Source organism: Pipra filicauda, unplaced genomic scaffold (genome assembly GCF_003945595.2).
Source record: "Pipra filicauda isolate LSUMZ 115617 unplaced genomic scaffold, ASM394559v2 scaffold98_size3848907_pilon, whole genome shotgun sequence".
Classification (NCBI taxonomy): domain Eukaryota; kingdom Metazoa; phylum Chordata; class Aves; order Passeriformes; family Pipridae; genus Pipra; species Pipra filicauda.
In genome coordinates, this window is record NW_024105186.1 from 536,681 (window position 1) to 561,352 (window position 24,672).

The 24,672-nt window shown below is 41.5% G+C and overlaps 1 protein-coding gene across 1 annotated transcript in view; it reads right to left on the reverse strand.

Annotated features, from left to right (window-relative positions):
• Positions 1–24,672, reverse strand: part of LOC113987753 (LIM domain containing preferred translocation partner in lipoma) — a 322,953-nt gene that overhangs the window by 28,401 nt on the left and 269,880 nt on the right. Inside the window, exon 11 of the mRNA XM_039378007.1 lies at positions 18,582–18,751. Within this exon, the coding sequence (XP_039233941.1) occupies positions 18,582–18,751 (170 nt within the window). The remainder of the gene's footprint in view (positions 1–18,581; positions 18,752–24,672) is intronic.

Here is a 24,672-nt window from a genome sequence, read left to right on the forward strand (position 1 = left end):
CATCTTCCCAATGAACACTCCCATCCCTCCCTGCCCTTCTCTGGCCCTGCAGATCCCAGGGTATTTTCTGTGTGCTGGCTTCAGCTGGAGTTGCAACAAGACCTCTTCCTGAGCAGCCTTTTCTCTCACATCTCCCCTACATCTCAGAAAGGGCAGTCTTGGGGTAGTTTTGCCTCCAGTTAAGGCAGTTTCAGAATCTGGTTCCACTCATCTCCAGGGCCCATTTCCTAACCACTTACATGTCATAAAATAATCTGAGCATACTGCACCTCCACTTTCTTTTTCTGACCACGCCAAAGAAAATGGTCAGAACTGCCTTTTCTGGTGGAGTCAATTCTGAACGAGAGTGAATTAGAGCATGACTAAACAACCAGGCCACATGGGAGCTATAGGTGGAGGAAAACCTTCTTTCTAGGTACTCAGATGTGGCTTGCCTTAAATACACAGAGCAAAGGTGACACCAACACTGGGGTGATTGCAAGAGAGTTGTAGGTAGGGCTAGTTAAAATATTCTTCCCTAAGAGGTACCAATGAGTCTCTGCCATCACTCCCAAGACACATGCTTGTCAGCCCAAGCACGTGGCTTGTAGCTAGATGAAGTTATCTGGAATGAATTCCACCACAAGCATCAAACCCATTTAACAGAAATCCCCTTGTCTTCAAATCAGACAAAAATGTGTTCCCTTAAAGAAACAGCAGTAAAAAACAAAACAACCCCCCCACACTCCCTGTGTGTAAGCATCAGTAAACACTAAGTAGTTTAATACATTTTGCAAAAGTAAAACCAGAATAAATGCTTTTTCTCCAGCACATAAGGAACAAATTATTACCTCATTGTCTTCAGTGATTATTCAAGCAATGCATTTAAATGTTCAGGGAGAAGAATGTTTGCTAAAATATTGTTATGTAACATGGGGAAAATGACTAATTCTGCCCTCGATCTTTTCCTATTTTGCTCCAAGTAAGAGTCACTAGAACTTATTCTCTGGTCGAAGCAGCAGCACGACTAAATTCTGACCCAATTCCCCCAGTGGCTTTTACAGTGGGCCAATCCTATCCCGGGCAGCTGAGCGTTTCCAGAATTACTGAGCATAACTGTCTTCTGAATCAGTCCTTCAGGGCTGCATATTTCCAAAGACAGGTGGAATAAACAACACACATTTCTCCATGCTCCCTGCTTACGGAGGTCAGAGATCACTTACTTCCAGTTCCTCATGACTTGTGAGGAGTCTGGAGCCTTACACATAAGCCAAGTGGGGCCAACTCCATCCAGCAGTTGTATGCATATTTTAGCAACTGCTGATTCATGGAATGGGTTTGCTACATGAATTCATCTCCTGACAGCAGGTACAGAAGTTATTGAAGACCTGTTCTGTGTATCCTTATTTCCAGTCCATTTGCATCAACTGTATACATAAGAGACAAATAGACCTGTCTGTTCTTACTTACTTACGCTCACAAGAAGCAGCCATTTTCCTACCCCAGTAGAAAAAAACCCAAACAACAACAAAAAAGAAACTTGAGACTGAAAAACTTTCAATGGCCTTTTTAAGCTGTGACCCAATCCAAACTGTAATGGAGTGAAAACTGTTTGCCATACACAGAATGAAGGTGACACTGACCCTAGGGTGTATTCACATAAGAGGTCTTAGTCACACTGGTAAGAAAAAATGCCCTTTAAAGCTTCAGAAATGCCCGTGAGTTCCCTTCCTAAATGAAAATTTGCATGGGAAATGTCCAACTCTGCCACACTTTTGAGAATCAGCTTTTCAGTAGTAGGGAGAAAAAAAAAAAAAAAAGGAAAAACCTGTTCTTGGGGTTTCCATTCAAAGTTTTAAGATTCCACCCTTCAAAACCTGTGATTAAAGACTTTCATTCTGGAGAATAACTGGGATGAAAACAGAAACTGTCAATGATCTTCAGCTGAAATCCATTTCTTGTCTAACTTTGTCTCTAAGTCACTGGAGAGGCAGTGGTGGGATTTAGGTCTCACAGGGGTGTGTTGCCCCATCAGGTGATACAGTCCTCATCAGGCTGAGATTGTTTTTTTATCCTTCCTATAACCTCCAACAAGGACATAATACTGTGCATGATTAGATAGGCTGGAGAAGTCTACATCTTGCTTAGCTTGGAGTTAAGAGGGAGAAAAGTTATTGAAATCAAGTATTTGGGGTATATCCAGATATTTCCATAGCCAGAATCCAGCACCTTGGAGCTAACCCTTTAACATTTTCCCCCTTTTCCAAAGATTGAGGTTCAAAGGCACTCATGAAGCTGTGTCACTGCATTAACCTGTACTGGTGAGATTTACCCAAACTGCCACAGAGATCCTCCTAATCATCACCCACTGGACACCTGTTACAGTACTTCTGTTATTTTTAATTAACAACAGCTGAAGTAAAATTACCAGTTCAGTCCTCAGTGAGTCTGACTTGAATCCATATCCCCTCAGCAACAGAGAGGTCTCCTGTTAGTGGAGGAAAATGCATCAGCCTGCTAAAGGATGGCGAGGCAAAAAGCCCCTGACCATACCAGAAATTTTCAGAAGGCAAACAAGACTCCTTCTCCAGCTAGAGCACTAGGGCTTATTTTGCAATTAGAAAAGAGAAGATAAAGGGACAAGCAAATTTCCTGCTGTGATTGGGCATTTGCAATACAGTCCCTATAACTACATCTCATTCCTAACGATACCAGTCTACACAGTACTGGGTTATTATGTAGTGTCTTGGACTGCTTGGAGGTAATAAGCATTCACCGAAAATGGACTGCTATTAGCCACTGGCAAAAGCTGATTATAGCAGTGCCAGCACTGGAATATGTTTTCCACCCATTTACAAGAGGAGCAAAATAACAGGAGAAAAAAAAAAATCACATTTGCCAATGTTTGGAGTGTAGTGTGCTCTACATACAATTATCAAGAGAATGACAGGAAATTGACCCATTTACTCAGAAAAGTTCCTATCGTGTTCTGCACTATTTCATTTCATGCCCATTTGAGAACAAGTCATTTCTCTTCAGGGCAGAAGATAAATTGTCAGCTCGTACACACATCTCTTTTCATTGCCAGGCACAAAAATATCACAAAGAAACATTTTCCTGCTCTCTGCTTAATTTTCTTCTTCTTCTTCATCTTCTCTAATAAATGGTGCTAACTATAAAAGTCAACGGACTGTAAATAAACTCAATTCTATTCTTACCTTACCTTATGATTGATTTTTGGACATAATGTATTCCACCCACAAGGTCTCTTGTCTGATTCAACCGCTTTTCTCAGTACCACAGAAAAATCAGATAACAACCTCAGTGAAATAGCTTTATGTAAAAACAGAAACATTTGGCAACCATAGTTTTCTTAATGGCACGTTGTAATACACGTTACACTGCATTAGGGCCCAGCGGACAGGCTTTGTGTCAGCACGGAGAGCGCGTGTCCTGCGGTGGGAGCTCTGTGCATTTAGGCAGAGGGGCTGCCAGCAGTGCCATTACAGAAACAGCAGCATGAAGTGGTGCTTGGATTATCCTATATATACCTTGTACTGTGTGTGGGAAAGCTCTAGCCATCTTTCCAGCTGAGCCCTTGGACTTACCCTATCATCTGACCCAACCAGTTCTCCTCTCACACTGAACGTGCTTGAGGCTCACAGCCATCAAACGCCATTCTGGTCCTCAGCCCTCAGCTGGTGTGTTTGTTCCTTCACACCAGTTTCTTGAGGTTTAAATTAGAGCAGCTCCACAAACCCCAAGTTCACACAGCTTTTCCTGCAGCTAGCATATTGGCCAGCACACCTCAGCTTATCCTCCAGCCCTTGCTCTGCAAGGTCCACAGTGCACAGTGCTGAACACACTGTTCATTTGCTCTAGGACTTTATATTCAATCTGATCACTCAACACTGTTCTTTCCCCTGGATATTAGCTTCCCTGTGCTCTTCCATCCTGGAGCATCATTTCTAGGAGGGAAAATTACCAATCACTTGGAGCAGGAAATGAGATGGGGAAGGGAGCCCAGAGTCAGCACCAGCCTCAGTAGTTGTAACACTTCAATCCTAGATTTAGAGCAGCAAGCCCCATGTTTTGCAGAGAAACCAGTCATAGTCAAAGCTATGGCCAGAAAAACACTTTCTATGATGGAAATATGTGATGGAAATATCAGAATATCAGCCTGCATAGTGCAAAGGAAAGAAGAGCCTTTCTTCTCAAGCAAGCAGAATATTCAAGGTTCTACTAATTTACACTCAGACTACTTCCCCCCCACCCCCTCAAAACCTGTTTCCTGGTTAGGAAAAGGGATTAGCAAAGTAACAAAAGGAAAAGTTTCTAGATCATGAATCATACAGAAATTATAGCCAAAACCAAATTGTTGGGGTCTGCTCTTTGTCCCAGCGAAAAGCTGTTTGCTGCTGCTTAGTACAGAACCCAGCTGCCTCTGAAACCCAGAGTCTGCACACGCCTACAGGGAATGTGAAAAAGAGGTAGAGAGAAATAAAACAGCTCCCTGCCTCTCAGTGAGGCTGACAGCATGGACCTCTGGACATGTGCAAGAAAACAGCAAAGATCATTACCTGTTTAAGAACAGGATTGCTGTTGGCCCCTGTGAGGGCAGCCAGATTCCCTCAACTCCCTAGAAGAACAGTGAAAGCATTAAGAGACACTTTTACCTTCCTGTGTTCATCAGCTGAGGAAAGAATTTCCTGTGGCTGATTATACATTTTAGCACCAAGGTAGTGACTGTCATCTAGCTGCAAACATCTGCCTCCAGCCTGGGGTAGAGCCCAACTCTGACCATGGGACCTTGGGCACTGGCACTGACAGCTGCAGGATGGGATGGTGGTCCCTCACAGTCATGGGAACATGAACCTTGCTGAAATGGGATCCAGCACTGGGGTGCCAGCTCCTGACTGGCAGCCTCCTGCTATGTGCCAACTCCAGCCAGTCCTCCTCCCAGCTACCCTCCCTGCCTGCTCAAAGCCCACAAAGCTCTTTGGGTCTGTTAGATACCATGAGGAGCTGAGCTCTTCTCTTAAGGTCAGATTCAAAGCCCACCAACCCACATATCTGTGGCAATTTTTCAACTCATAGGATACAGTTCCGGTTTTCATCAGGCAATTGCTTGCTGCTTATCCCCAGACCAGGCTCATTGGGTCTCTCTTGCTCACTTAGAAGACAAACAAATTCCTCCTAACATTGAGGAAAAAAAAAGACACGGCTCTTCAAATGCATACTCCACTCCCTCTCCTTGCTTCCTATTTCTTTGTTTATAAATGTTGAAGTATGAGTTCCATACTGTTGCCACAGCTCTGAGGCCACATTGATTCCCGCACAAGGCTGAGAGCAGAGATGTGACCCATTCAGCACCCATACAGGAGAAATCCCCATCGCACACAAGAAAATTCGCTTCACTTCATACATCAACGCTCACTTTCCCTCAACGTGAAAAAAAAATGAAAGAAGAAAGGAAACAAATATCTTCCTCTGCCAATACATGCATACAACATGGACAAATATTTTGGAAAAATTGAAGAATCTGTAGATGGAGGGGTTGGTGCCAGACTTTAAAAATTATTAAAGATTATGTACAAAGAAAACATAATGAGCTCCTATGGGATGTAGAAAAAATTACCCATGAATGAGAGGAAAATGGATAACCACTCCTGGGTTTGCCACTGGTGAATTATTTAATAATCACTCCCCAGCAGATGGAATATATTTATCCACCCCATTGGAGCACACTTTGCAATTTATTTACACTGCTTTAAAATATGATTATTTATTTAAAAAATAAACAAGGTATCCGCAAGGGAAAAGGGAAGCAAACACAAGCTTAGAGGAGGGGGAAAGCATGTTTTGAGCATTTCAGTTCATTTTAGGGAATTTCCACTTCTTTACTTCTACTTAAAAACCAGACATTGAAAACTCTTTTGATCAAGTCGGTCTAGATTCCTCACACACTTAAGCAGATCACTATGAGATGAGGTCTATGTGTCTTACACTTTCATTAGCCACATTGTCTTGGGCACCAGAAATCTGATGCAGCTTCTATTAATATCAAAGAAAACATGGAAATTGGGATCCATGGGACCAGGCCCATACCTTGGACTAATTTGATTTACAGTCTCTAGCTTGTCTAAGCTGAGTGACTCTACACCCATGGTTCAAACAGCACTCAGCCTTGCCATTTAATTAGCTACTTATTCTAAAATGCAAAGGGTACCATTTAGCAAAATTTGAAAATGCAAAAGGTACCCTTTAGTACTGTGTAAGTACATAAGTATCCTGCCTGCTCCCAAAATTAAAATAGCAATTGTGAACAAAAGAGTCTGCCCACTCAACAGCAAAGTGTGCTACTGATAACTGCAGACTGATTTGGACAAACCTGAGGGAAAGTCTACGAGAGGAACAAATACCTTTCCTAGGAAAATGACAAATCATTTCAGACTGAATTCAGGCTTCCAGATTCTTCCACTGCAAGTCTGTGTGCATGTGCAGGTATATGTTAGCCATGGAAGGCTGCACAGAAACTCTATTACCCGGCTGGGCACGGATGTTTTTAGGAGTCAGAAGTCATCTGCGAGAGAGGAGGTCAAGAGAGACTCCACTCTGTTACACATACTTTACTTTTCATGTTACACATCCTTTACAAGGTTTTTATACTTTACCCACAGAAAACAAAAACCAAACCCAATCCCTGAACTACTATCCTCTCACCAAAGAAAAATCTGTTCATCACTCTTCACAGTTTTTCAACAATCCATTCTGATTTTCCTTGAGATGAGTGAAGTTTATTTGCAGATCTCAAATGTAGGCGAGTCCCATGGTGAAACCATCAATAGTTACTGGAGACGTAACACTTTATAAAGTGACTAAAGAATAAGATTATTTAGGAGTAAGAGTTTAAGTCTCATTGTCAAGAGTGGGTTAGCAAACCAAAGGCAGCAAATTTCTCAGTCATTTATGTGCTTTTGAAAATGTTTCTCCAGGACTTGAAGATAATTTCTCTCCCCTACCTTGTTTCCACTCCCCAGACCAAGAAAATCTGCAGATAATATGAATCAAGAATAGATATTTTGTAAAAGGTATCACCTTAAAAAATAGAAATCTGTTAGACTAAAATCCAACTGCAGGCATGGATGTCAATGCTTTACCAGCTAGCTAGTTCAGTAAAAGGGCTACTCTATAAATTCTCCAGTATAGTGAATGTTATACATCTTTAATGTTGAAATGAACTACTAGAATACTATTGCTTAGTTCAGATTGAAGAGAACAAATCAATGTGTCCTCCTTACTGAGAAAGGGGTCAAACATCAGCAAATCCTCTCTTGAACTGAGAGTGCTGCATTTTTTAACAAAAAATCCAAACTGACCTCTAAAATCTCAACACCCTGGAAGAGCAAGAGCAAGTTCACTGCATATTATTTCTGTAAAGACAGATACCAGATTTCAAAGATTACTTCCACCACAACAATCTAACACACGATTACAGACAATACAGATGTGCATGTCTGCTGGGATGTGGACAATACAGAGAAGGGAACAAAGGGATACCCTACACTCTCCTGAGAAAGCAGAATGGAAGTGTCGAACACCTCATGTAGAGTTATGCACTCATTTATTTTAAAGACAGAAAGGATTACATACATCTACATAAAGGAAAGAAAAAGTGTTTAAACAACAATAAAAAAAGATTTAGTGGCATTAATAAAGAACTCCCTTAAACCAGCATGTCACCATTAAAGTAATTAATAGGGCATGCAAGACACTTCAGCAGAAAGTGAGCAGTTGCTCACATTAGAGCCTTTTAAGTTTTCACATGACCTCAAGACAGACTAAGGCATTCCCGTACAAAACTACCCTCTAAACAGAGATGGGGGCATTCAAGTCTATAAAAGAGTGATTTTAAAATTTAACTGATATGGTCTAAGTCTAAAATGCAAAGGTTAAGGGAATATTAGAAGGGCAATAATTCTATCTGATTAAACTTTTATCCGAAGTAACAATAAAATGTTCAAAATGAATTAAGGATTTTATTAACAGATGCAGAGGCTCTATAAAAGAGTTTAAAATCTAAGTACTAGAGAGGAAAGGTGTTTTTTTTTTTGTCTGGGTAGAGGTGATATTGCTATAAAACTTTAATCTTATTGCCATGCCACAGTGAAAGTAAAACTGTCAGAGGTAATAGAGCAAATCAGGACTGCTTTCTCTCCCTGTTCTGTGTTGCAAGGGCCTTTTTCCAGCATATAAGAATATGCACATTCTATGTCTGGCATTGATACTATAGATGACAGACTCATGTAGACAGGTTATGGGCTGATGATTCACTTGGACTTCTGCTGGTTGCAATAGTCCCAGTATGGTAAGTACAGGCAAGTTATATGGATCATTCCAAATGAGTACTGAGCAAAAATTGGTGCTATGCCACCAGGGACTCTTCAGAACATTTCAGCCTTTCCAAAATGCAATTAACTATTTCAGGATAGTTTCAGGCATTTTAGTTGTTTATTGCTACCTGTATGTAGTAAGAGGATTACACCAATTTCTGAGCTCTTGAACAAAGGCATTTCACTACTTTAGAATGATCAAATTTAGGCCAGCCATAAAACTATGGTACAGGATAAAATACAAGACTTTTGTGAAAATTATTACTAAAAGCAGGATATATATATGACTTAGAGCAGAGCTCAGCTCCATCAGGGCATCTATCAGCCAGATTTAGGCCATCCCTAATTCCTCCTTCTGTTTTGCTGCCGCTAAATTCTGGCATCTTGGTTGCCTTGGTGATGGCTGCAATGTCTGTGGCAGATGCACTGGAAGACATCCTGCAAAAGGGTTTGGCTTTTCTGGGAATTCTTGAGCCTTTTGAATGTTGGCAGCAGCGCCGTGATAGCCACCTGTTCCACCACCCTCCAACCCACCAATGTCAGCATCGGGCAAAACCTGCCCCCAGCCCAACCCTGTCACACACCACATCCTCCTCGTGAGGACCCAGGGCTCAACCTCTCTCAGTCCCTGCAAAGCCCCAAGCGAGCCCAAAAGGCAGCTTCAGGGATGCCCACACCCTTCTTTTGCCTGGCAGTACCCACGAGAAAACCACAGCTCCTAAGAGGAGCAACTGACTGCGAATTGCCAGGGAGACTAGCATGTCAAACAAATATTTTTCTTTTCACAACAGAACATAAATATTTGGCAGCACATTTAATTTGAAAAGTCTAGAAGTTACTCAAAGAGAGTGGTGAATGTTGTTATGATGTTCGTTTGCTTCCTAAAATATGACCACTCACAGATGGCTTGCTGTAGGAAATATTAAATAAATTTTTAAAGTGTTGTCTGGCTTGAACACAGATTGCATTTACACAGATACCTTTGTTGGTGGAATGCCAAGATGGTGTATTGGTTAAAATACAACCTTAAATAAAAAAACTACCTTGTCAGGAGCTAATGGAATATTCATACTTAAAATCTCAATCCCTGATAACATCTGAGTGTTAATTTGTATTTCAACACTGTTATTTTTTACTCCTCTTGATATATTTCCCTTCACAAACAAGGGAAAATATCCAGGCTTGATCAGTAGCAACTTTTAGGATTTGTGCACAATAACCCTTATTTTTGATATTTTCAGAGCAGTTTAAAAAGATGGGAGGCACCGCAGGTCTCACTAGCCATGTTAACCAACGTGCCCTCTGGTCCTGTGAAGGCAGCTACGTACCAGTGCACAATAATCTCTTGTCCCCTCCCCAGCAAATGCTACAGCACCAGAGTTGAGCTATAATCTGTTTTTCCTTCTGTCCAAAATACCCCAGTGGATGATTTACCTCTTCTTTCAATACTGTACTTGGCCCCACAGCTTTGTAATCAACGCAGATGAGAAGAAACAACAGTCTTAAAATTTGTTTTGCCCCTATGTGAGTACCAAGCACTCTCTATACTCTTAGAATCAATAAACTTTGTCTCCTGTCATCATTCCCATTTGTTGCGCTTTCTCTACAATGGCATTATTTTGTTCTTTTTCCTAACCAGAAATCTCCCAAGACCACTGGGGTTTGTGTGTGTGATGGCGACTTAAACAGTTTCCTCCACTGCAAACAAACACCACACGCAGGCAAACCGTGTCCTGGAGTGAAGAACAGAGGCAAGACGCTAGAGGGAGGATCAAACCACAGACTGAGCTTTTGCCAGAGCAAATTCCTTGGAATGTGGCTTCACCAAGGAGACGGCTCAAGTGGCACACTGCAAGAGGCTGCTGGCCTCTCTGGCACACAGGCTTGCAAACTGCTGTCTGGACTGAAGGAAGAGGGCATCTAGAACTGAGAGTGAGACAAGACTTTGTTCTCTGCAATGCTGCTAAGGGGAAACCATACCTGCTCAATCCAAACACACCCATTCCATGACAGATTCAGCTCTGTTACCCACAGATATTGCAGCCTGGTTGCAAGGCCTTTACCAGCAGCTCTGCACAGGAGCAGTGGTGAACAAAACTGTTTATTTACTTCAGTGAGTTCTCATTTTTTTATGTCTGGACATTGCAGCACTTTGACATCACTGCATTAGAAAGGACAGAACTCCCTAATACACAGATGTGATGGAAACGTACACCTAAATTACAGGCCCAATTTCAAATAAATCACAGCCTTTCCAAAATAATTGTCTTCAGCAGTTTGAATTGACAAATAACTATGCAGGGTTACAAGAGAGCAGCAGGACTTCATGGAAAGGAACACTGTCATAGTATCTCCCACCCTCCTTGGTTTTTCAAGAGCCCTCACTCAGCTTTCAGCTGCTTGTTCATATTCATGTCCAGGCTCTAAACAGCAGTGGTTAGAAGAGGGGAAGAAAAGAAAAGTAGCTCCTTCACCTGAAGATCTTTGCAGGCTGAACTGCAACTAGAAAATTGGTAGAAACTAGGTAGAAAATTGGGACGTGGAAAACCTGAGCTGTACAGTGCAGGATGTGTTTGTGGTCCTGTATGTGTTTGTGGTCCTGGATAGGTCACTCAAGTTCAGAACAGGAAGAAGCAGGACTAGAAAACACTCCTGGGTCTGCCCTTGCCTAAATTTTAATTGTTTTTAAAAGATGTTTACCCCACCTGTCCTTGACGGCTTCCAGCAATGGAGATCCATGCTCTAAACAAACTGCATTTAATTTTCTTAGGGTCAGATCTCCATCTGCAATATGGAGGCAATGCTGTTGCCTTTTCCCTAGACTTGCTGTCTACCAAGAAGGTCTTTGGAGGCAGACACTGTCATTCACTGACAGTGAATGAGAGTTTATTAAAGTGGGATCTCTAGATGCTACTTGGGTAGCAAAGGGTGAAAACAGCAAGTAGTTTATTGAGGAGGTGGTGAAATACAATTGAAAGAAAAGAGATGAACGCTGTAAACACAGGATGTGACTTGCCATCTAATACCCATCTACACCTGACTGTAAATGAGGAAGATTTTCCTGCTACTACAAAGATGTAGGTGCATAAGACTTTATTCTTTCCTTATAGTTGTTTCTTCTAAGTTGCAAAGGCAGACAAGTGTTGGGATACCTTCTACAGGGAAGGCTCAACACAATGACAAGTCAGTGCTGAATGACTTCACCATCCCCTCAACTGTAGTATGATCCATAAACGGATGTATAGCCAGGAGCCATAAAATCCCATTAGTCCTGCAGAAAGAGGGACTATTCCAAAGAATATACAGTTTGTCAGTGGAATTCACCCCGCAGGGCGAGAAATTCACTGAATGGAAGCACCTGATCCTTCACAGTATCATCATTTCAGTCACTAAGAACTCCCTCCAGAAAATTTCCCATAGTATAGTTTTTCTAGATTATACATGTCAAATCAGTGCGTAGTTCATATAATCAAAATATGAAAAATGCTTCTAATTATAAAAGCACAAGGCAGAGACAAGAAAACAATTTAAGTTGTTATGGGTGTCAGCACATGGAGGAGGAAAGATCAGGATTCCTGCATTCTAGCAAGCCATCACAAAGGTCTCAAGCAAGGCTAATAAGGACATATTTTTAACTATGGTCTATGAAAAAGAATGGGAAGTGATCCATCCCTAGCAAAACTTTTCACCATCAAAACATCACTGAGCTACTTCATCAGCACTTCATGCCCAATCTTCCAGCACAGATTTATCTATTAAAATGCTCTCCAGCAGTATGGCAACTTTTCCAAAAATATCCCCCTCGTAACACTACCAGCATTGGTAGCATCGAGTTTCTCTACCTCCACAGTCCATAGCTGGTCTTCCTCTAAAGCAACACTCTAGCCAGCTTTCTGGAAAGTCAATTATACCAAGGTGTGTTGCTCTCAGAGAATCCATCGCCAAGGTGAGCCCAGCGCAATTCTTGGCAGGGCTCATCCTCGTTGTCTTCCAAGAGCACTATGAATTTTCTCTCTTACAGGCTTGGTTTGTCCTCTGTCCTTGTTGGACAGCAAGATGAATTGGCTCTGTTTTCTTTAATATTAGCCTCTGGGTCTCCACAGAGGAGTTCCTATATAGAATTACCTCATCATCTCATTCTCTACTTTCTTTGTAAATCCAGTTTAGAAAGGAGATTATTGATCACTAGTGACTCCCCCACCCACCCCTGCAAAGGAACTTTTTCCCCCATCTCATTACAAAATAAGAGGCATGACCCATCTCCTATAACAGCTAGTAGGCCACTTAAAAAACAGATGCAGGCTTTCAGAGGGTCAGCTAAGTTCAGCTGTCCCAGTTCTGATAGAAGCTGCTTCATCGACATATTCTCTCACACGCACATTTTTGTACCTCCTAGACTTGGACTCCTGGAAGCTCCAGGTGCAGCTTATGCAAGAGTATCCCATCCTCTATCTCTGCCCTGATTGCACAAGACCATTTACCACTCAAAGTAGTAGCGCTGACCTTACGGCCACCAGTCCTCCACCTTCCATCTGTATCTTTTGTATCAACTGTTGCTGGGTTGATACAAATTCTTAAGGGATTTATTAATTTTTCATTTTTACAAATGATCAGTTTACCAGAAGTAACAGTCTTCCCTTGCCACAATATTTTTCCAAAGGAATTACCAACTGGGCCTAGACTGTCGAAATTATCAAAACTAATAATCAATAAGAATAAAACACACCTGTAAGCAAACCAAACACTCTTGACCTGTTTTTTGTCTGCTATGCCCATGGACCACTTCTGTCATGGGTAAGAAATACCCAGGGCAGGAGCCTGCTGCTGCCTGGCACAGCCCAGCTGCATCTCTCTGCTACAGGAGCTGAGACTTAATGTTTTTCGATCCACGGGTCACAGGTTCAGCTCCCTGCTGCCGATGACTCACACAGGAGCACCAACTAAAACTAGCAACACCAGCTCTTTTCTAGGAGAGGATTGAAGAGAAGCATTGATCTCAATGAAATATTTCCAGGGTAGAAAAATTCCACCACATAAAGAGTGCGTGACTTCTCTTTAGTTTATTTTATATTTTTGTTCCAGTTGTCATTTTGAATTCAAACTCTTTGGAAAGCAGGCATAATAGTCTTAATGATCCCATTGAGCAGTTTAAATTCAAATTGTGGAGCACTCGCAATACCATGCTGGCAGCACTTTCCATAAATTACTCTCAAATTCAATACGTTGCTTGACAAAAACAAGAATAAAAGGCTTTCTACTTTAAAAAGAAGAAAACTTGTATCATAAAAAAAAAAAATCTTTAAATTATAGTTTCTCTTTTCTGGTCCAATTTAAACTGTTACATAGTTGCTAAATTAGTGCTGTAATCCCTGCTTACAAATTGCAGAATTATTTTTTAAAAATAGATGTAGTTTTACTGCAGGGATCAACCTTACACTTTAGACCATATGTGCTGGAGGAAGCTGCTCTTGCACAGCCTTCAACCAAACACACTCACGTGCCCACACAGGGAGAGGTTTACAATACCAGTCACACTGAAGCCAACAGCAGTCTTACTAGAGACTTCAATTAGCACAAATTGAGTTAACACTGACATTTCAGAATGATTAGTAAATTCAAGCTTTCCCAGGATGCTCAATGGCACCAGTGGCTCTAGTCGTACCATTTCTTAAAATATCAGCATTTCTCTTGTGTTCTGCTCTGAACTACCTTCTCCTACTGAACTAGAGCCACTGAAAGGCCAGGAAGTTAGACACTTGTAAGAGAGATAAACCTCTAAGATATACTGGGTTTTTTCCCCTCACAGAACAAGTAATTGGGGGAAAAAAGAAAAAAAAAAAAAAAAACAAACAGTGGATCACTATGGTCCTGACTTTCAAGCTACAGAAAAGCAGTAATCAGGACATGACTTCCAAGCACAATTCTTCCTCTTTAAAGCTCTTTCACAGCTTTAGTACTATGGAAAGATGAACTTCACCTGTAAAATCCTTGTAAGTGATCTCTGAGGATGGGTTTAAGGTCACGTCATCAATATCTCCCAGCACACAGCAGAAACAGGAAACCTCAATTCCTGGCTCTCCATAGGGCACTGCAGAGCATACCCACCATTTCCCCCCACTCTAGCTAGACAGACATGAGAGTTTCTTTCTTCTCCTTCAATCGCTCATCATTTCTAACCCACTACTTCTCTGAACTCTTTCAGCTGACCCAGGCTATTTCTGCTTTCCTGTACCCTTCCCAATCACATCATGGTCCTCTCCTCAGGTGGGTCACATCGACTTGGACACAAACAGAAGAAACCCTCAGAGGCCAGGAGCATCTGCAAGATCTCTCTGTGTCCTGTGTTAACTGCAGGAGCTCAGTCCTTCTCAGCCCTCAGAGTTCGTATCTCCAACTGCCAACCTCCAGACTGCCAGGAGAGGGGATAAAGAATGGAGGAGAATTTCCATGTCCTGGAGAAAGCTATCTGGACATCAAAGAACATCCCATTCACAAAACAGCAGCATCACTCTTGCCAGACTGGTGTGTCTGGTTAACCTTGTGTTCAGTCCTTATGATAACACGGTATTTGGAAAGCAGACAGCTGGCACTGCTCTAACATCTTGCTTTTCAGTCTTTTATAACAACAATTCCAGTGATATTACTTTTAACCTTTTCCTTGCTCTGAGTCCAGTGCTAAAATCTCTTCCACTACTTAAGAGAGAGTAAACCAAATGGTTTTTTGTTGGTAATTTGCCCTGTAAGGGAGGGAAAAAATATACTGATAACATATGCCAGACACAGCATTCAGCACGTGCACAGCAGTACACTGGTTACACTGGAACCCCTATCATGATATTTCAGATGTTACTTGACTGTCGTAATGACTAGGAAACATCTGTCTCCTATTAACACTTCAGTTTTTACAGTTGCTTTTAGTTCAGCAGAAGTGTCTTAATGGAGAAGACTGGTACTCTTTTAGAAATAGCATCAATAATGAAAGAATCCTTGGATGCAGAGCAAAACCAGCAAACACATTGGCAACAGAACTTGCTGCACTCGTAAGATGTAACAGGAAATGATAGTGATGGACTTCTGGGGGGCAGGGGCTGTGGTGTGAAAGAAATTAACTCTGGTACTCAAATTCCCATTAGGAAAAATATTTATTTTCAAACAGATCTCCTTAGATGTTATTTCAGACTTTTGGGGAATTTCATCTTAACTGGGTCACTGATAAATAAAACCAGAAACAAAAACAAAGAAAAGCCCTTCTGCAGGCTATTTAGGCTTGGTATTGACTAACCAGTAATTAAATACAGCTCTTCACAGTAATCTTAATTATGGCTTCACTGCACCACAACTAAGAGTCACATAACAAACCGAGAAGATTAGCCAATTCTAATTGTTGAAAAACATTTATTTTTATTTTTGTGCATAGTTTTTGTGTGTGTAAGGCCACAAGTCACACAAGTGAATTATTAAAAAATAATCAAAGACTTCAATAATTTATATCTCACAATTAGGCAAGTACTATAGTTTATTTTCATTATATAAATGAAGCCTCCATGGCTTGCATCAGAGGTCAAGAGTTTTGGACTTAGGAAAATGGGGATGTGTGCTAGAAATCAGTGTGAATTAGGTAGACCAGTAAACAAGTTTCATTGAATTACTCAGACTTATGCCAGCTGAAACCCCTGTTTTCTCAGTTGGCCGCTGCCATGAATTAGCTGTGCAGTCTTGGGCTATTCACAAAGGCTGCACCTTTCATGGGAATTAGGTCCAGAGGTGTCTGAGTCTAGGCACTTCAGTCTCATTGACTTCCTACACACCTAGAGTTCCTAGTATCCAAGCTGTTTTCTGATCATAGGACTTGAAGAAGCTCAAAAAAAAAATAATAATAAAAAAATCTGAGGCCACAATTCAGCAGAATCCTTAAGCACAGGCTAGATTTTAAGCAGGTCATTAACTCTCATTGAGTTCAGTATAACTGCATCACACATCTAAAGGTATCTAAAGACAAAAGCATTCAGACTGTGCCTCATCAATTTAAGGGTCCCCAATTCATCTGCAAGAATCTGCAAGCCTAGCTCAAGGCTTCAGTGTACTTAGGCATTCATTATCCTTCTGAAGCCAATGCAGACCTCATTCCACTGAAAAATCAATGAGACATATGCTCTAGGACACAAATTCCTCAGGCCCAAAGCCAGTAGCATGGCAGGTGCTTAGATCCCTTGCAGATCTGGCTTTCAGCACAGCTGAGTCCTGAGCTTTCTGAAAGGTTCTGAGACTTAGGCTTCCAACTCTTGCTTCTTCCACATTTAAGAGTTTAATGTGTGCTTGGCTTTTTGGTTTTTTCTTTACTGTCTCAGATTGTCAGATTCCAGCTTCCCATTTCCCACTCACAGTAACAGCTGTCCAGCTACACATACGCAGCCCCATCAGCATTGCCATCCTTTCCCCTGCATGTGCAGCAGCAGATGGATCCAGACGTGTTTTGGGTTAAGTCCATAACCAGGTTTTTGTGGACTGCGTGGATAAACACTTAAAGGCCCCTTCTGGTTATATAAAAAGAAGCTATTAAACGTTTACTCTTTCTTCTGTACTCAGAGCTGCAAAGCCATATCACAGAATGTACAAACGCAGATGCAACCAGGCAATTATCGTTCCTTTATCCCTTAAATAGATAGAAGATAAATTTGAAAGAAAATGAGGAACAGAATCCTTCTCCCTTTCCTTTTTTATCCTTTTATCTCCCAATGTAGGAAGTTTACTGAACCCTTGCCAACAATTCACTCAGGCTAATGAAGTGTATAAGTAATGGGATTAAATAATCTTAAACCATTACTACAGTGTCTAATGCAGATGTTTTCCCAAACTAAAGCAGATGAGTGGTGAAGAATGCGTGCTTGATTTAAAAAAGAGGAAAAGAAAGTATCAATCTGCAAGCAGATGAAGTCAATTCCAGCCTGAAGTCAATGAAATGTTTAATTCCAGTTACATAAAGTTGCTCCGATTATATTATGCATGCACCTTCCTAAAGTCTGCAGTGCTTCGCACATGGTCGAACTTGCCACAAAATGAACCTTAAATTTTTTATGGTGCAATCATTTTAGTGCAAACAAAAATAGAAATGATTCAAAAGATAGATATTCCATCAAAAGATCATTTAGCTCTTAAAAACAAATTAACAAGGCCCATCAATCACTGCCATTGTAAATAAGACAGAATCTGCCCTTTTTATATTCAATATTTCAGTAATAATCCCACTGTAAAGGCTCTGCAGAAATAGAGAGAGCAATGGGATATTGGTGGCATTTTCAAAAATACGTATTATTGCTCTAATTATTACTGGAATGCAGAAACATCAAGTAAAGCATCAATTTTTACTTTCAGAAGTGCAAGTCCAATTCTGCAAGGGTCTCAGGCCCAGTGTCTATAAGTACTTAGAACTGGACGTTTAGAGAAAGACCTATCAACACTCCCAGAATGCTTTGGTGCTTGGTACTCTAAGATACAAGGATTACCCTCATATACTGGATGTGTAGGTCACACTAAGGTAAGGCCTCAGGCATGTTACGTGATCTTTCTTTAATTTGCACCTGTGCAATTGGTTCCAGCAGCTCTTACAGGAGCCCCTCACAAGATGCAGCTCCTCAGAGCAACTGTTAATTGTTTTCTTTAAGACCTTGTTGGAGGCATGAAATGAAATTTTAGGGCAAGGTAAGCTTCAAAAGATATCTAATCCGAAGACTTCTAGTTCAGTAGAAAAATTTCCATCAAGAAATGTAAAGGCTTTTATTTTAGAGAGAATTTTTATATTCTCTGCTCTCTTGCATCCCACCTCCTTAATCGTAGTGGGCACCACAGTCTGTAAACTTTTTGGTATCAGGTTTCCCAATACAGAAAACTAAGGACAACACTACTGCTAAAAAAAATCACTGCATCATCTGCTCCTTACAGAAATGAAAAATGACAAAAAGCATCTATTTCCCCTGCTGTGCTTTCCCCGTCCCATTTCTTTTCGGAGACACGTCAGACCAGGAAAAGAGATTCATCCAGTAAGTTGAAAATATCAGAGTTCTTCTGAATACCATGGAAAAACCTGGTGCCCACTGTACTGCCACAGGATTGTCAGATTTTAACTGTAAGGTAACTCTACAGCAAGAAGGAAATCAATGTTTCCAATGTCTGTGCATTAAAGCCAGGACACAAAGAAGAACAGGTACTTACAATATAGCAGGGTTCACAGTAGGCTTTCTTCTCCACTGCATAGAAAGGCTGTCCCCTCAGCTTGCTTTTGCACATCATGCAGGTGAAACACTCCACATGGAAGACCTGGTCCATGGCCGTGCAACCGGTGCCTTCTCCAACAACATTCTCCCCACAGCGGGCACAGCGGCCTGTCAGCAAAGGGAATGGATGTGAGTCAAAGCAAGCTCCTGCTCTCAGCTGCAGAGAAGGACCTTCCACACACCTGTGCTGCACAGGTGTAAGGGGGACAGCAGCTCAAACAACAGAGGAGCAATTTGTGCCACTTGCTGGCAAAGATCCACCACCACTGTAAGGCACTCTGGTGCTGGCCCATAAGAAAAGATCTAGAAAGGACTGAAACTGGCTCCCAAGACTGCACTGATATCAGTTCTGCTGCTGCTGCTAGCCAGTGTTCACTGTAAGGAGGCTGAGCCTCAGATACAAACCACCCAGCTATCACCTAACCCAGCTATATAGTCATCCTCAGCTCATCAGTTAGATGTGATAAACCTGTGCCTAAAGCTTTGGCTTCCACGTTAAAGGATTTTGTGGTAGGATGCCTGATAAAAGCTGCCTGGTGGCAGTAGAGTTGCTACCATTTAAAGAGTAGTTTTTGCTTGTACAGTTTAAACCAATTCTCTCAATGAAGCCAATTACCTTTTTTTCTGTTCAAAGATTAATAAGGATTAAGATATTGTGTCTATTTAAAGCACAGAAACTATTCCTAAGGAAACTGAGGTATGGATACTTTATTCTTACCATCCTTCAAGAAAGGTGTATCAGAACCTGCTAGTAAAGACTCTAAGTATAGACAAGCCTTAAGAGCTCTGTCTGTTTCTGAAAAAGGTCCCTAATGTCACATAGGAATGAATAACAAAAAACCTGCAGACACACAGACATACACACACATACAAAAGGCTTCCTGCCTTGTTCAGATTGTTGTTAAAAATGTTATGTGGCAGACAGATTTCAAGTGAAGACAAGATTTTCTTAGATCACGGGAAAGACATTTTCCTAGGAAAGATTGTGGTGCAGAGATGATGGAAGAGGTGGGTGGAAGGCACACCCATGCCATTTTTCTCTGTCATTCAAGTTCTGGAAAATGGAGATAGCCCGTGCAGGTCTGATGTCCTCACCCAATGATCAGTGTTGAAAATGGAAGGTATTAAGGACAACCTCAGACACTCTATGCATGAGAAACCCACCAAAGGTAACAGAGCAACTGTGGCCTGGGACATTGCCCCATCCAAAATGGTACTGTCCAGTTTCAGACTGACTGTGGTGTCTCCAGTCATGGGGCCCTGCACTTCTTGAAGACTCCATGGATAGAGTGGTACAGTCACTGAGAGTGGGAAGGAGGGGAAGGGAGGTAAGAGCTGAGGCACAAGCAGAAAGGCAGACTGAGTTCAATACAGAATTATTCACAAATGCATACACAAATAATATGTATCTGATAATAATTAAATAATCCAGCAACTATATGATGTTCTCTCATACCACAGTCTCTGTTTATTGGGCTTTTCAAGCATATATTGCACAACTTCCTTAAAGGACTTGGACATGTCTTGTCATCCCAGGAGCAGGGCTGCTGTCCTTAGGCAGTGCACTGTCAACATCCCTCACAACTTCTTTCCTGCCTGTCCCAGACTCGAGTAAACTATGTTCAGGGAACAAAGCATGTAAGCTACTTTTGGATCCCTCAGGATGTGGCAGGATGATATATATACACATTTGAGATATATTAGGAAAGCTTGGAAAAAAACCCCAGATCGTTATGATTTGCTACAATGGCATAACCATAGTTGGCTTTATACAGGACAGACAGTTCCTGACACAGACAGCTCCCAGCCTGAGCAATCTGGAGAGAGAAGTCACCAGATGAATCCAGACAAGCCTGGAAAGCCCCCAAAAAGGAATTAATAATGCTGTATGTGAACTTAACTTTCTTTAGCATTTGTTATTAGTGTTTTGATTGACAGTGTTGTGCTTTAATTACTCCACTGTAGCATTTGTAGTGAGGACTCCTTTTTTATGAGCAGAGAAGGAATGCAGGTTTCCCACCATGGTGGTGAGGCTACAGAGCATGGGGGAAGAATAGAAAAAAACACGAGGACTAGGAAGCAAAAAAAAAACCCCAAACCCAGTGGACAGAATCACAGGAGCAGCACTGCACTGGAAGGAGGCAGAAGACACCTACTGTGTACACCACAGGAGCTGCATGTACCACGAGAGAGCACCACTCAGTCCTGCATGTGGACAAGACCGAGCGTGCTCCAGGGCCTTCTCCAAACGTCTCGTGTAGCTGGGCTGTAATACGAAGAGACGTCTGGGGAGCAGTTAATATCTCTATATATAAAACATGAAATTGAAAGCCATTAGTGTATTACTTTACACAGTGTTTTTCCAGAGGGAATATTCCACTGAAGAATTTATTTTCCCTAGTGTGCCATTCTGTGATCATCCGGTATTATTTTTATGAGGCATTTGGACATGGAATAATGTAGTGTCTATGCAAACATTTCTCAGCTTTCTTTGTTAACATCTGAGCAGAACATGTGGGAATCTTTTCTTCCCCTCCTCCTCTTCTCACATTCATAATTTAGCCAGCTCTGGTATACTTCAGCATTTATCTTCCTCTTTGACCAGGCATCTCTCCATTTGCTGAAGAAGCTGTCTACATGTAGACCATACTTCTGGCTGTACCTGTGCTGGGAGACCTGGGTCTGTTTCCTAACTCAAATACATCCTCTTGTAATTTCTGACAAGTCACTCAGTGCCTTTGTACCTCTGTCCTCTCTTCCAGCAAAAGGTACATCTTCTCTGTCTCCCAAAGGTGCTCCGAGGCTACATTCCTCCATAACTCTGAGGCATTCCCCAGATAACTATTGGTGGTCAGATACAAACCAAAGAGTAGCATAACACAAGCCTTGGCCAACTTCTCCCCTTTAAGTTGGTTTCCTTAGGCTTTCCTTCCTCTTCCTGGGTTTTTCCACAGAAGATTTCCATTCAGGCAGTGACAGACTTAACCTGTCTACATTTATGAGAAGTCCAGTTTCTGCAATTAAGTACACAGACAGAAATACTCCTGTAAACTGTCACACAGGAAAGCTTAAAGAAAGCTTCCTTTTTTATAAGTTTATATGCAAATTATAACACTGTGGCCTTGAGCAAACCATGTTTTTCATGAGACATGGCCACTCCAGTGAGAATCAAAACACAAGCTCTGTGCCTAGCAGCTCTCCCAACTGACTCACTCACCCAAAAGGTAAAAGCAAATAAGCCAAAATATTCAAATTTGGAAGCTTACAGTTAGGTGGTTGGATCCATGTGAAGGTATGTGGGCATATACACAACCGATCCGGCTTGAAGTGATGTGACCATTGGAGACTGCACCTTCTGCAGAACTCACAAGACTTCTGCAAAAGCTGGTCTCTTCTCCCAACTCCTGCATCTTGCTCAAATTTAGTTGAAAATGGCTATTAGCTTCAAGTGTTAGTGAGGGAGGAATTGACAAGCAGACAGGCACATGCACACAGGCAGTGTGATTGCACAAGCCTCATTTCCTTAGAAAACCAGAAAAACCCCACTAAAAACAATGTATCTATCATTATGTCTGATAAAAACAAAACAAAGGTCTGCTTTTCCTGCTTGCCAGTTACCAACAGCGAAGGTATTTGTGGTTGGGCTCACCACAATTAAGTGCCCACACATGTTCCCCATTTTAATATTTTCATACTGGCTGAAATAACCCAGTCTGTTGTGTGCAGAATACCCGTTAGTGAATACAGAACAAGTTGCACTGCTTATTGGGAAAGAAGTAGCAAAGTTTGCAAGACTCAAGAACAAACAGATTGCACAAAAAAAGATTACACAAATAATCTAAGAGAAAAATAGCAGGCAGCGTATTACAGTAGAAACACAGAACAACGTGACCCATTTGCTTCCCACAGAGACAAACAGCACTTAAAAGGCAGCTTAAAGACAAAGGACAAAATTAGCACTAAACTGCATGAAGATGAAACTATGTCATTTCAACATTCTTCTTTTGCCCCTTCAGCCCTTTTCAGATCCTTTTTCAAGATCACTTCAGCAAGACTAGAAGGCGATACGTTGGCAGCAAGCCTGGGAGACAGGAGTCCTCTGTTTTTGCATGAAAGAGGTTCATAACCTTGACTGTGCCATGGACCTTCCTTCAGCATTGCCTGGCTGCCACATGTTGGTCTTACCTTGAGGGGACATACAGAAGTGTCCACAGAGGCTTCCCTGCTGAAAATGCCACCATAAGTGAGTGGATCACATGGAAACACTTCAGCAGCTGAAAGGATACATCAGCTACTATACTTTATTCTGAAACCTCCTCATTTACTGTCTTCTATTGTGTAAAAAATTTGAAATATTGCAAATCTGAAGGAAGAAGGGGAAGGGAGGAAAGGAGCTCATATTGGTCATGATGCCATGTTCTAACTTCTCGTTATTTTATTACTATTATTACATGTTTTTTGCCTATACCGCCACAGATCCTGGAACAGTCCCATTGTGCTGGATATTGGAAAAACAGAGAATTCAAAGAAGGGCCCAACTACAGGAGTTTACAATCTAATACAAGCACTAACAACTGGGTAGAGATAGGAAATAGAAGGAAGCAATTAGACAAAACAGTCAGCAAGGAAAACTGTGGTCTCAGCACACTAAATATTTTATTGTTGACAAGGAGTCTGTAGACAGCCCAGCAAAGGAAAAGGTTAAGGGAGAATTTGAAAGAGGACTTTCAGGAGGGACTTTAAAGGAAGTTTAATGGGATACTTCTGAGGGAAGGACAAAGACAGAACAAAAGGGAATGTAAGTGCTTGAAGACTGAACATAGACACTCTCAGATGGGAAGGATGAGTTGGCATGTCACTAGAGAATACTAGATGAGAAAGCGTGGGAATAGGTCATTACAGGTCATTCAGGTCATGCAGGCAAAGACATGAAGCTTCTGTTTGATATGATGCAGAAATGAAACCAGAGGAGAGACATTCAGGAGCTGGAGTCGATGATCCTTGTGGGCCCCTTACAACTCAGGATATTCTATGATTCTACAATTAAGAAGTTATTTCTGCAGCTAGTTGAGCATGAACAGGGAGAAATCACATTTTTTGAAAAGGATGTTGCAGAGATTCAAGGTCACTGGAGCTTGGATGCAGGTTTTATCTGTGAAGATGAACAGAAAAGGCCATAATCTGAGCTGTTACTCAGCAAGAGTTTTAAGATTTGGCCAGAAACGGGGCGTGATCTTGAGATAAGGAATTAGATACTGGGCGTCCAACCTTATCTGGGACATGCGTCACTTTCAAACATCGGATTAAGAATGTGAGCCAATCAAACATCCGCCACTGGATGGATGATGGAATAGGTATATGCCATACTAATGCTTATAGCATAATATTCTCATAGCAATCACACTGGAGCCAAAGACAGAGGTAAGGTAACTCCATCCAGCTTGCCTGAGATGCTCCTGTTTGCCCATTCAAAGACTGCATTAGCCTTTTTTAGGCTACAGCATTATTTATCTGTCATACCTACTTAGACACTAAGCTACTGGGGGCACTGGCTGTCTCCTGCTAATGTGATGTACAGTGCCTAACACAGGCAATTCAGGCAGTAACTACAGATGTCAAGAGTAAAGAAAGCAGAGAAAAAAATGTGGAAACCTCTCCACAAAAGGTTTAAATTAATGAATTCAAAGCATGCATTCTACATAGAGAAGAGATAGGGGATAATTTTCTGATAAAAGCATCAAAGTAGGAAGGTTTTGCATTTGCTGAAATGTGGGGAAAAAACGTTGATATCTCAAAAAACTCTGCTTGATGGAAAAAACTGTTTCCCACCTAACTGTACTGTGGGAATATACCACAAGGTCATATCCTCAGTGTCTATCAATTACACAATTTCCCTTGATCAGCTAAGTGTATTCCCCGGTTGTCACTGCAGCCCTGATACACTATGCAAGAAAGAACTAAAAAAATAAAGCATGCTGCTATTACAAAACTGTACCAAGAACATTTTTCAAATACATAAATACATTGAA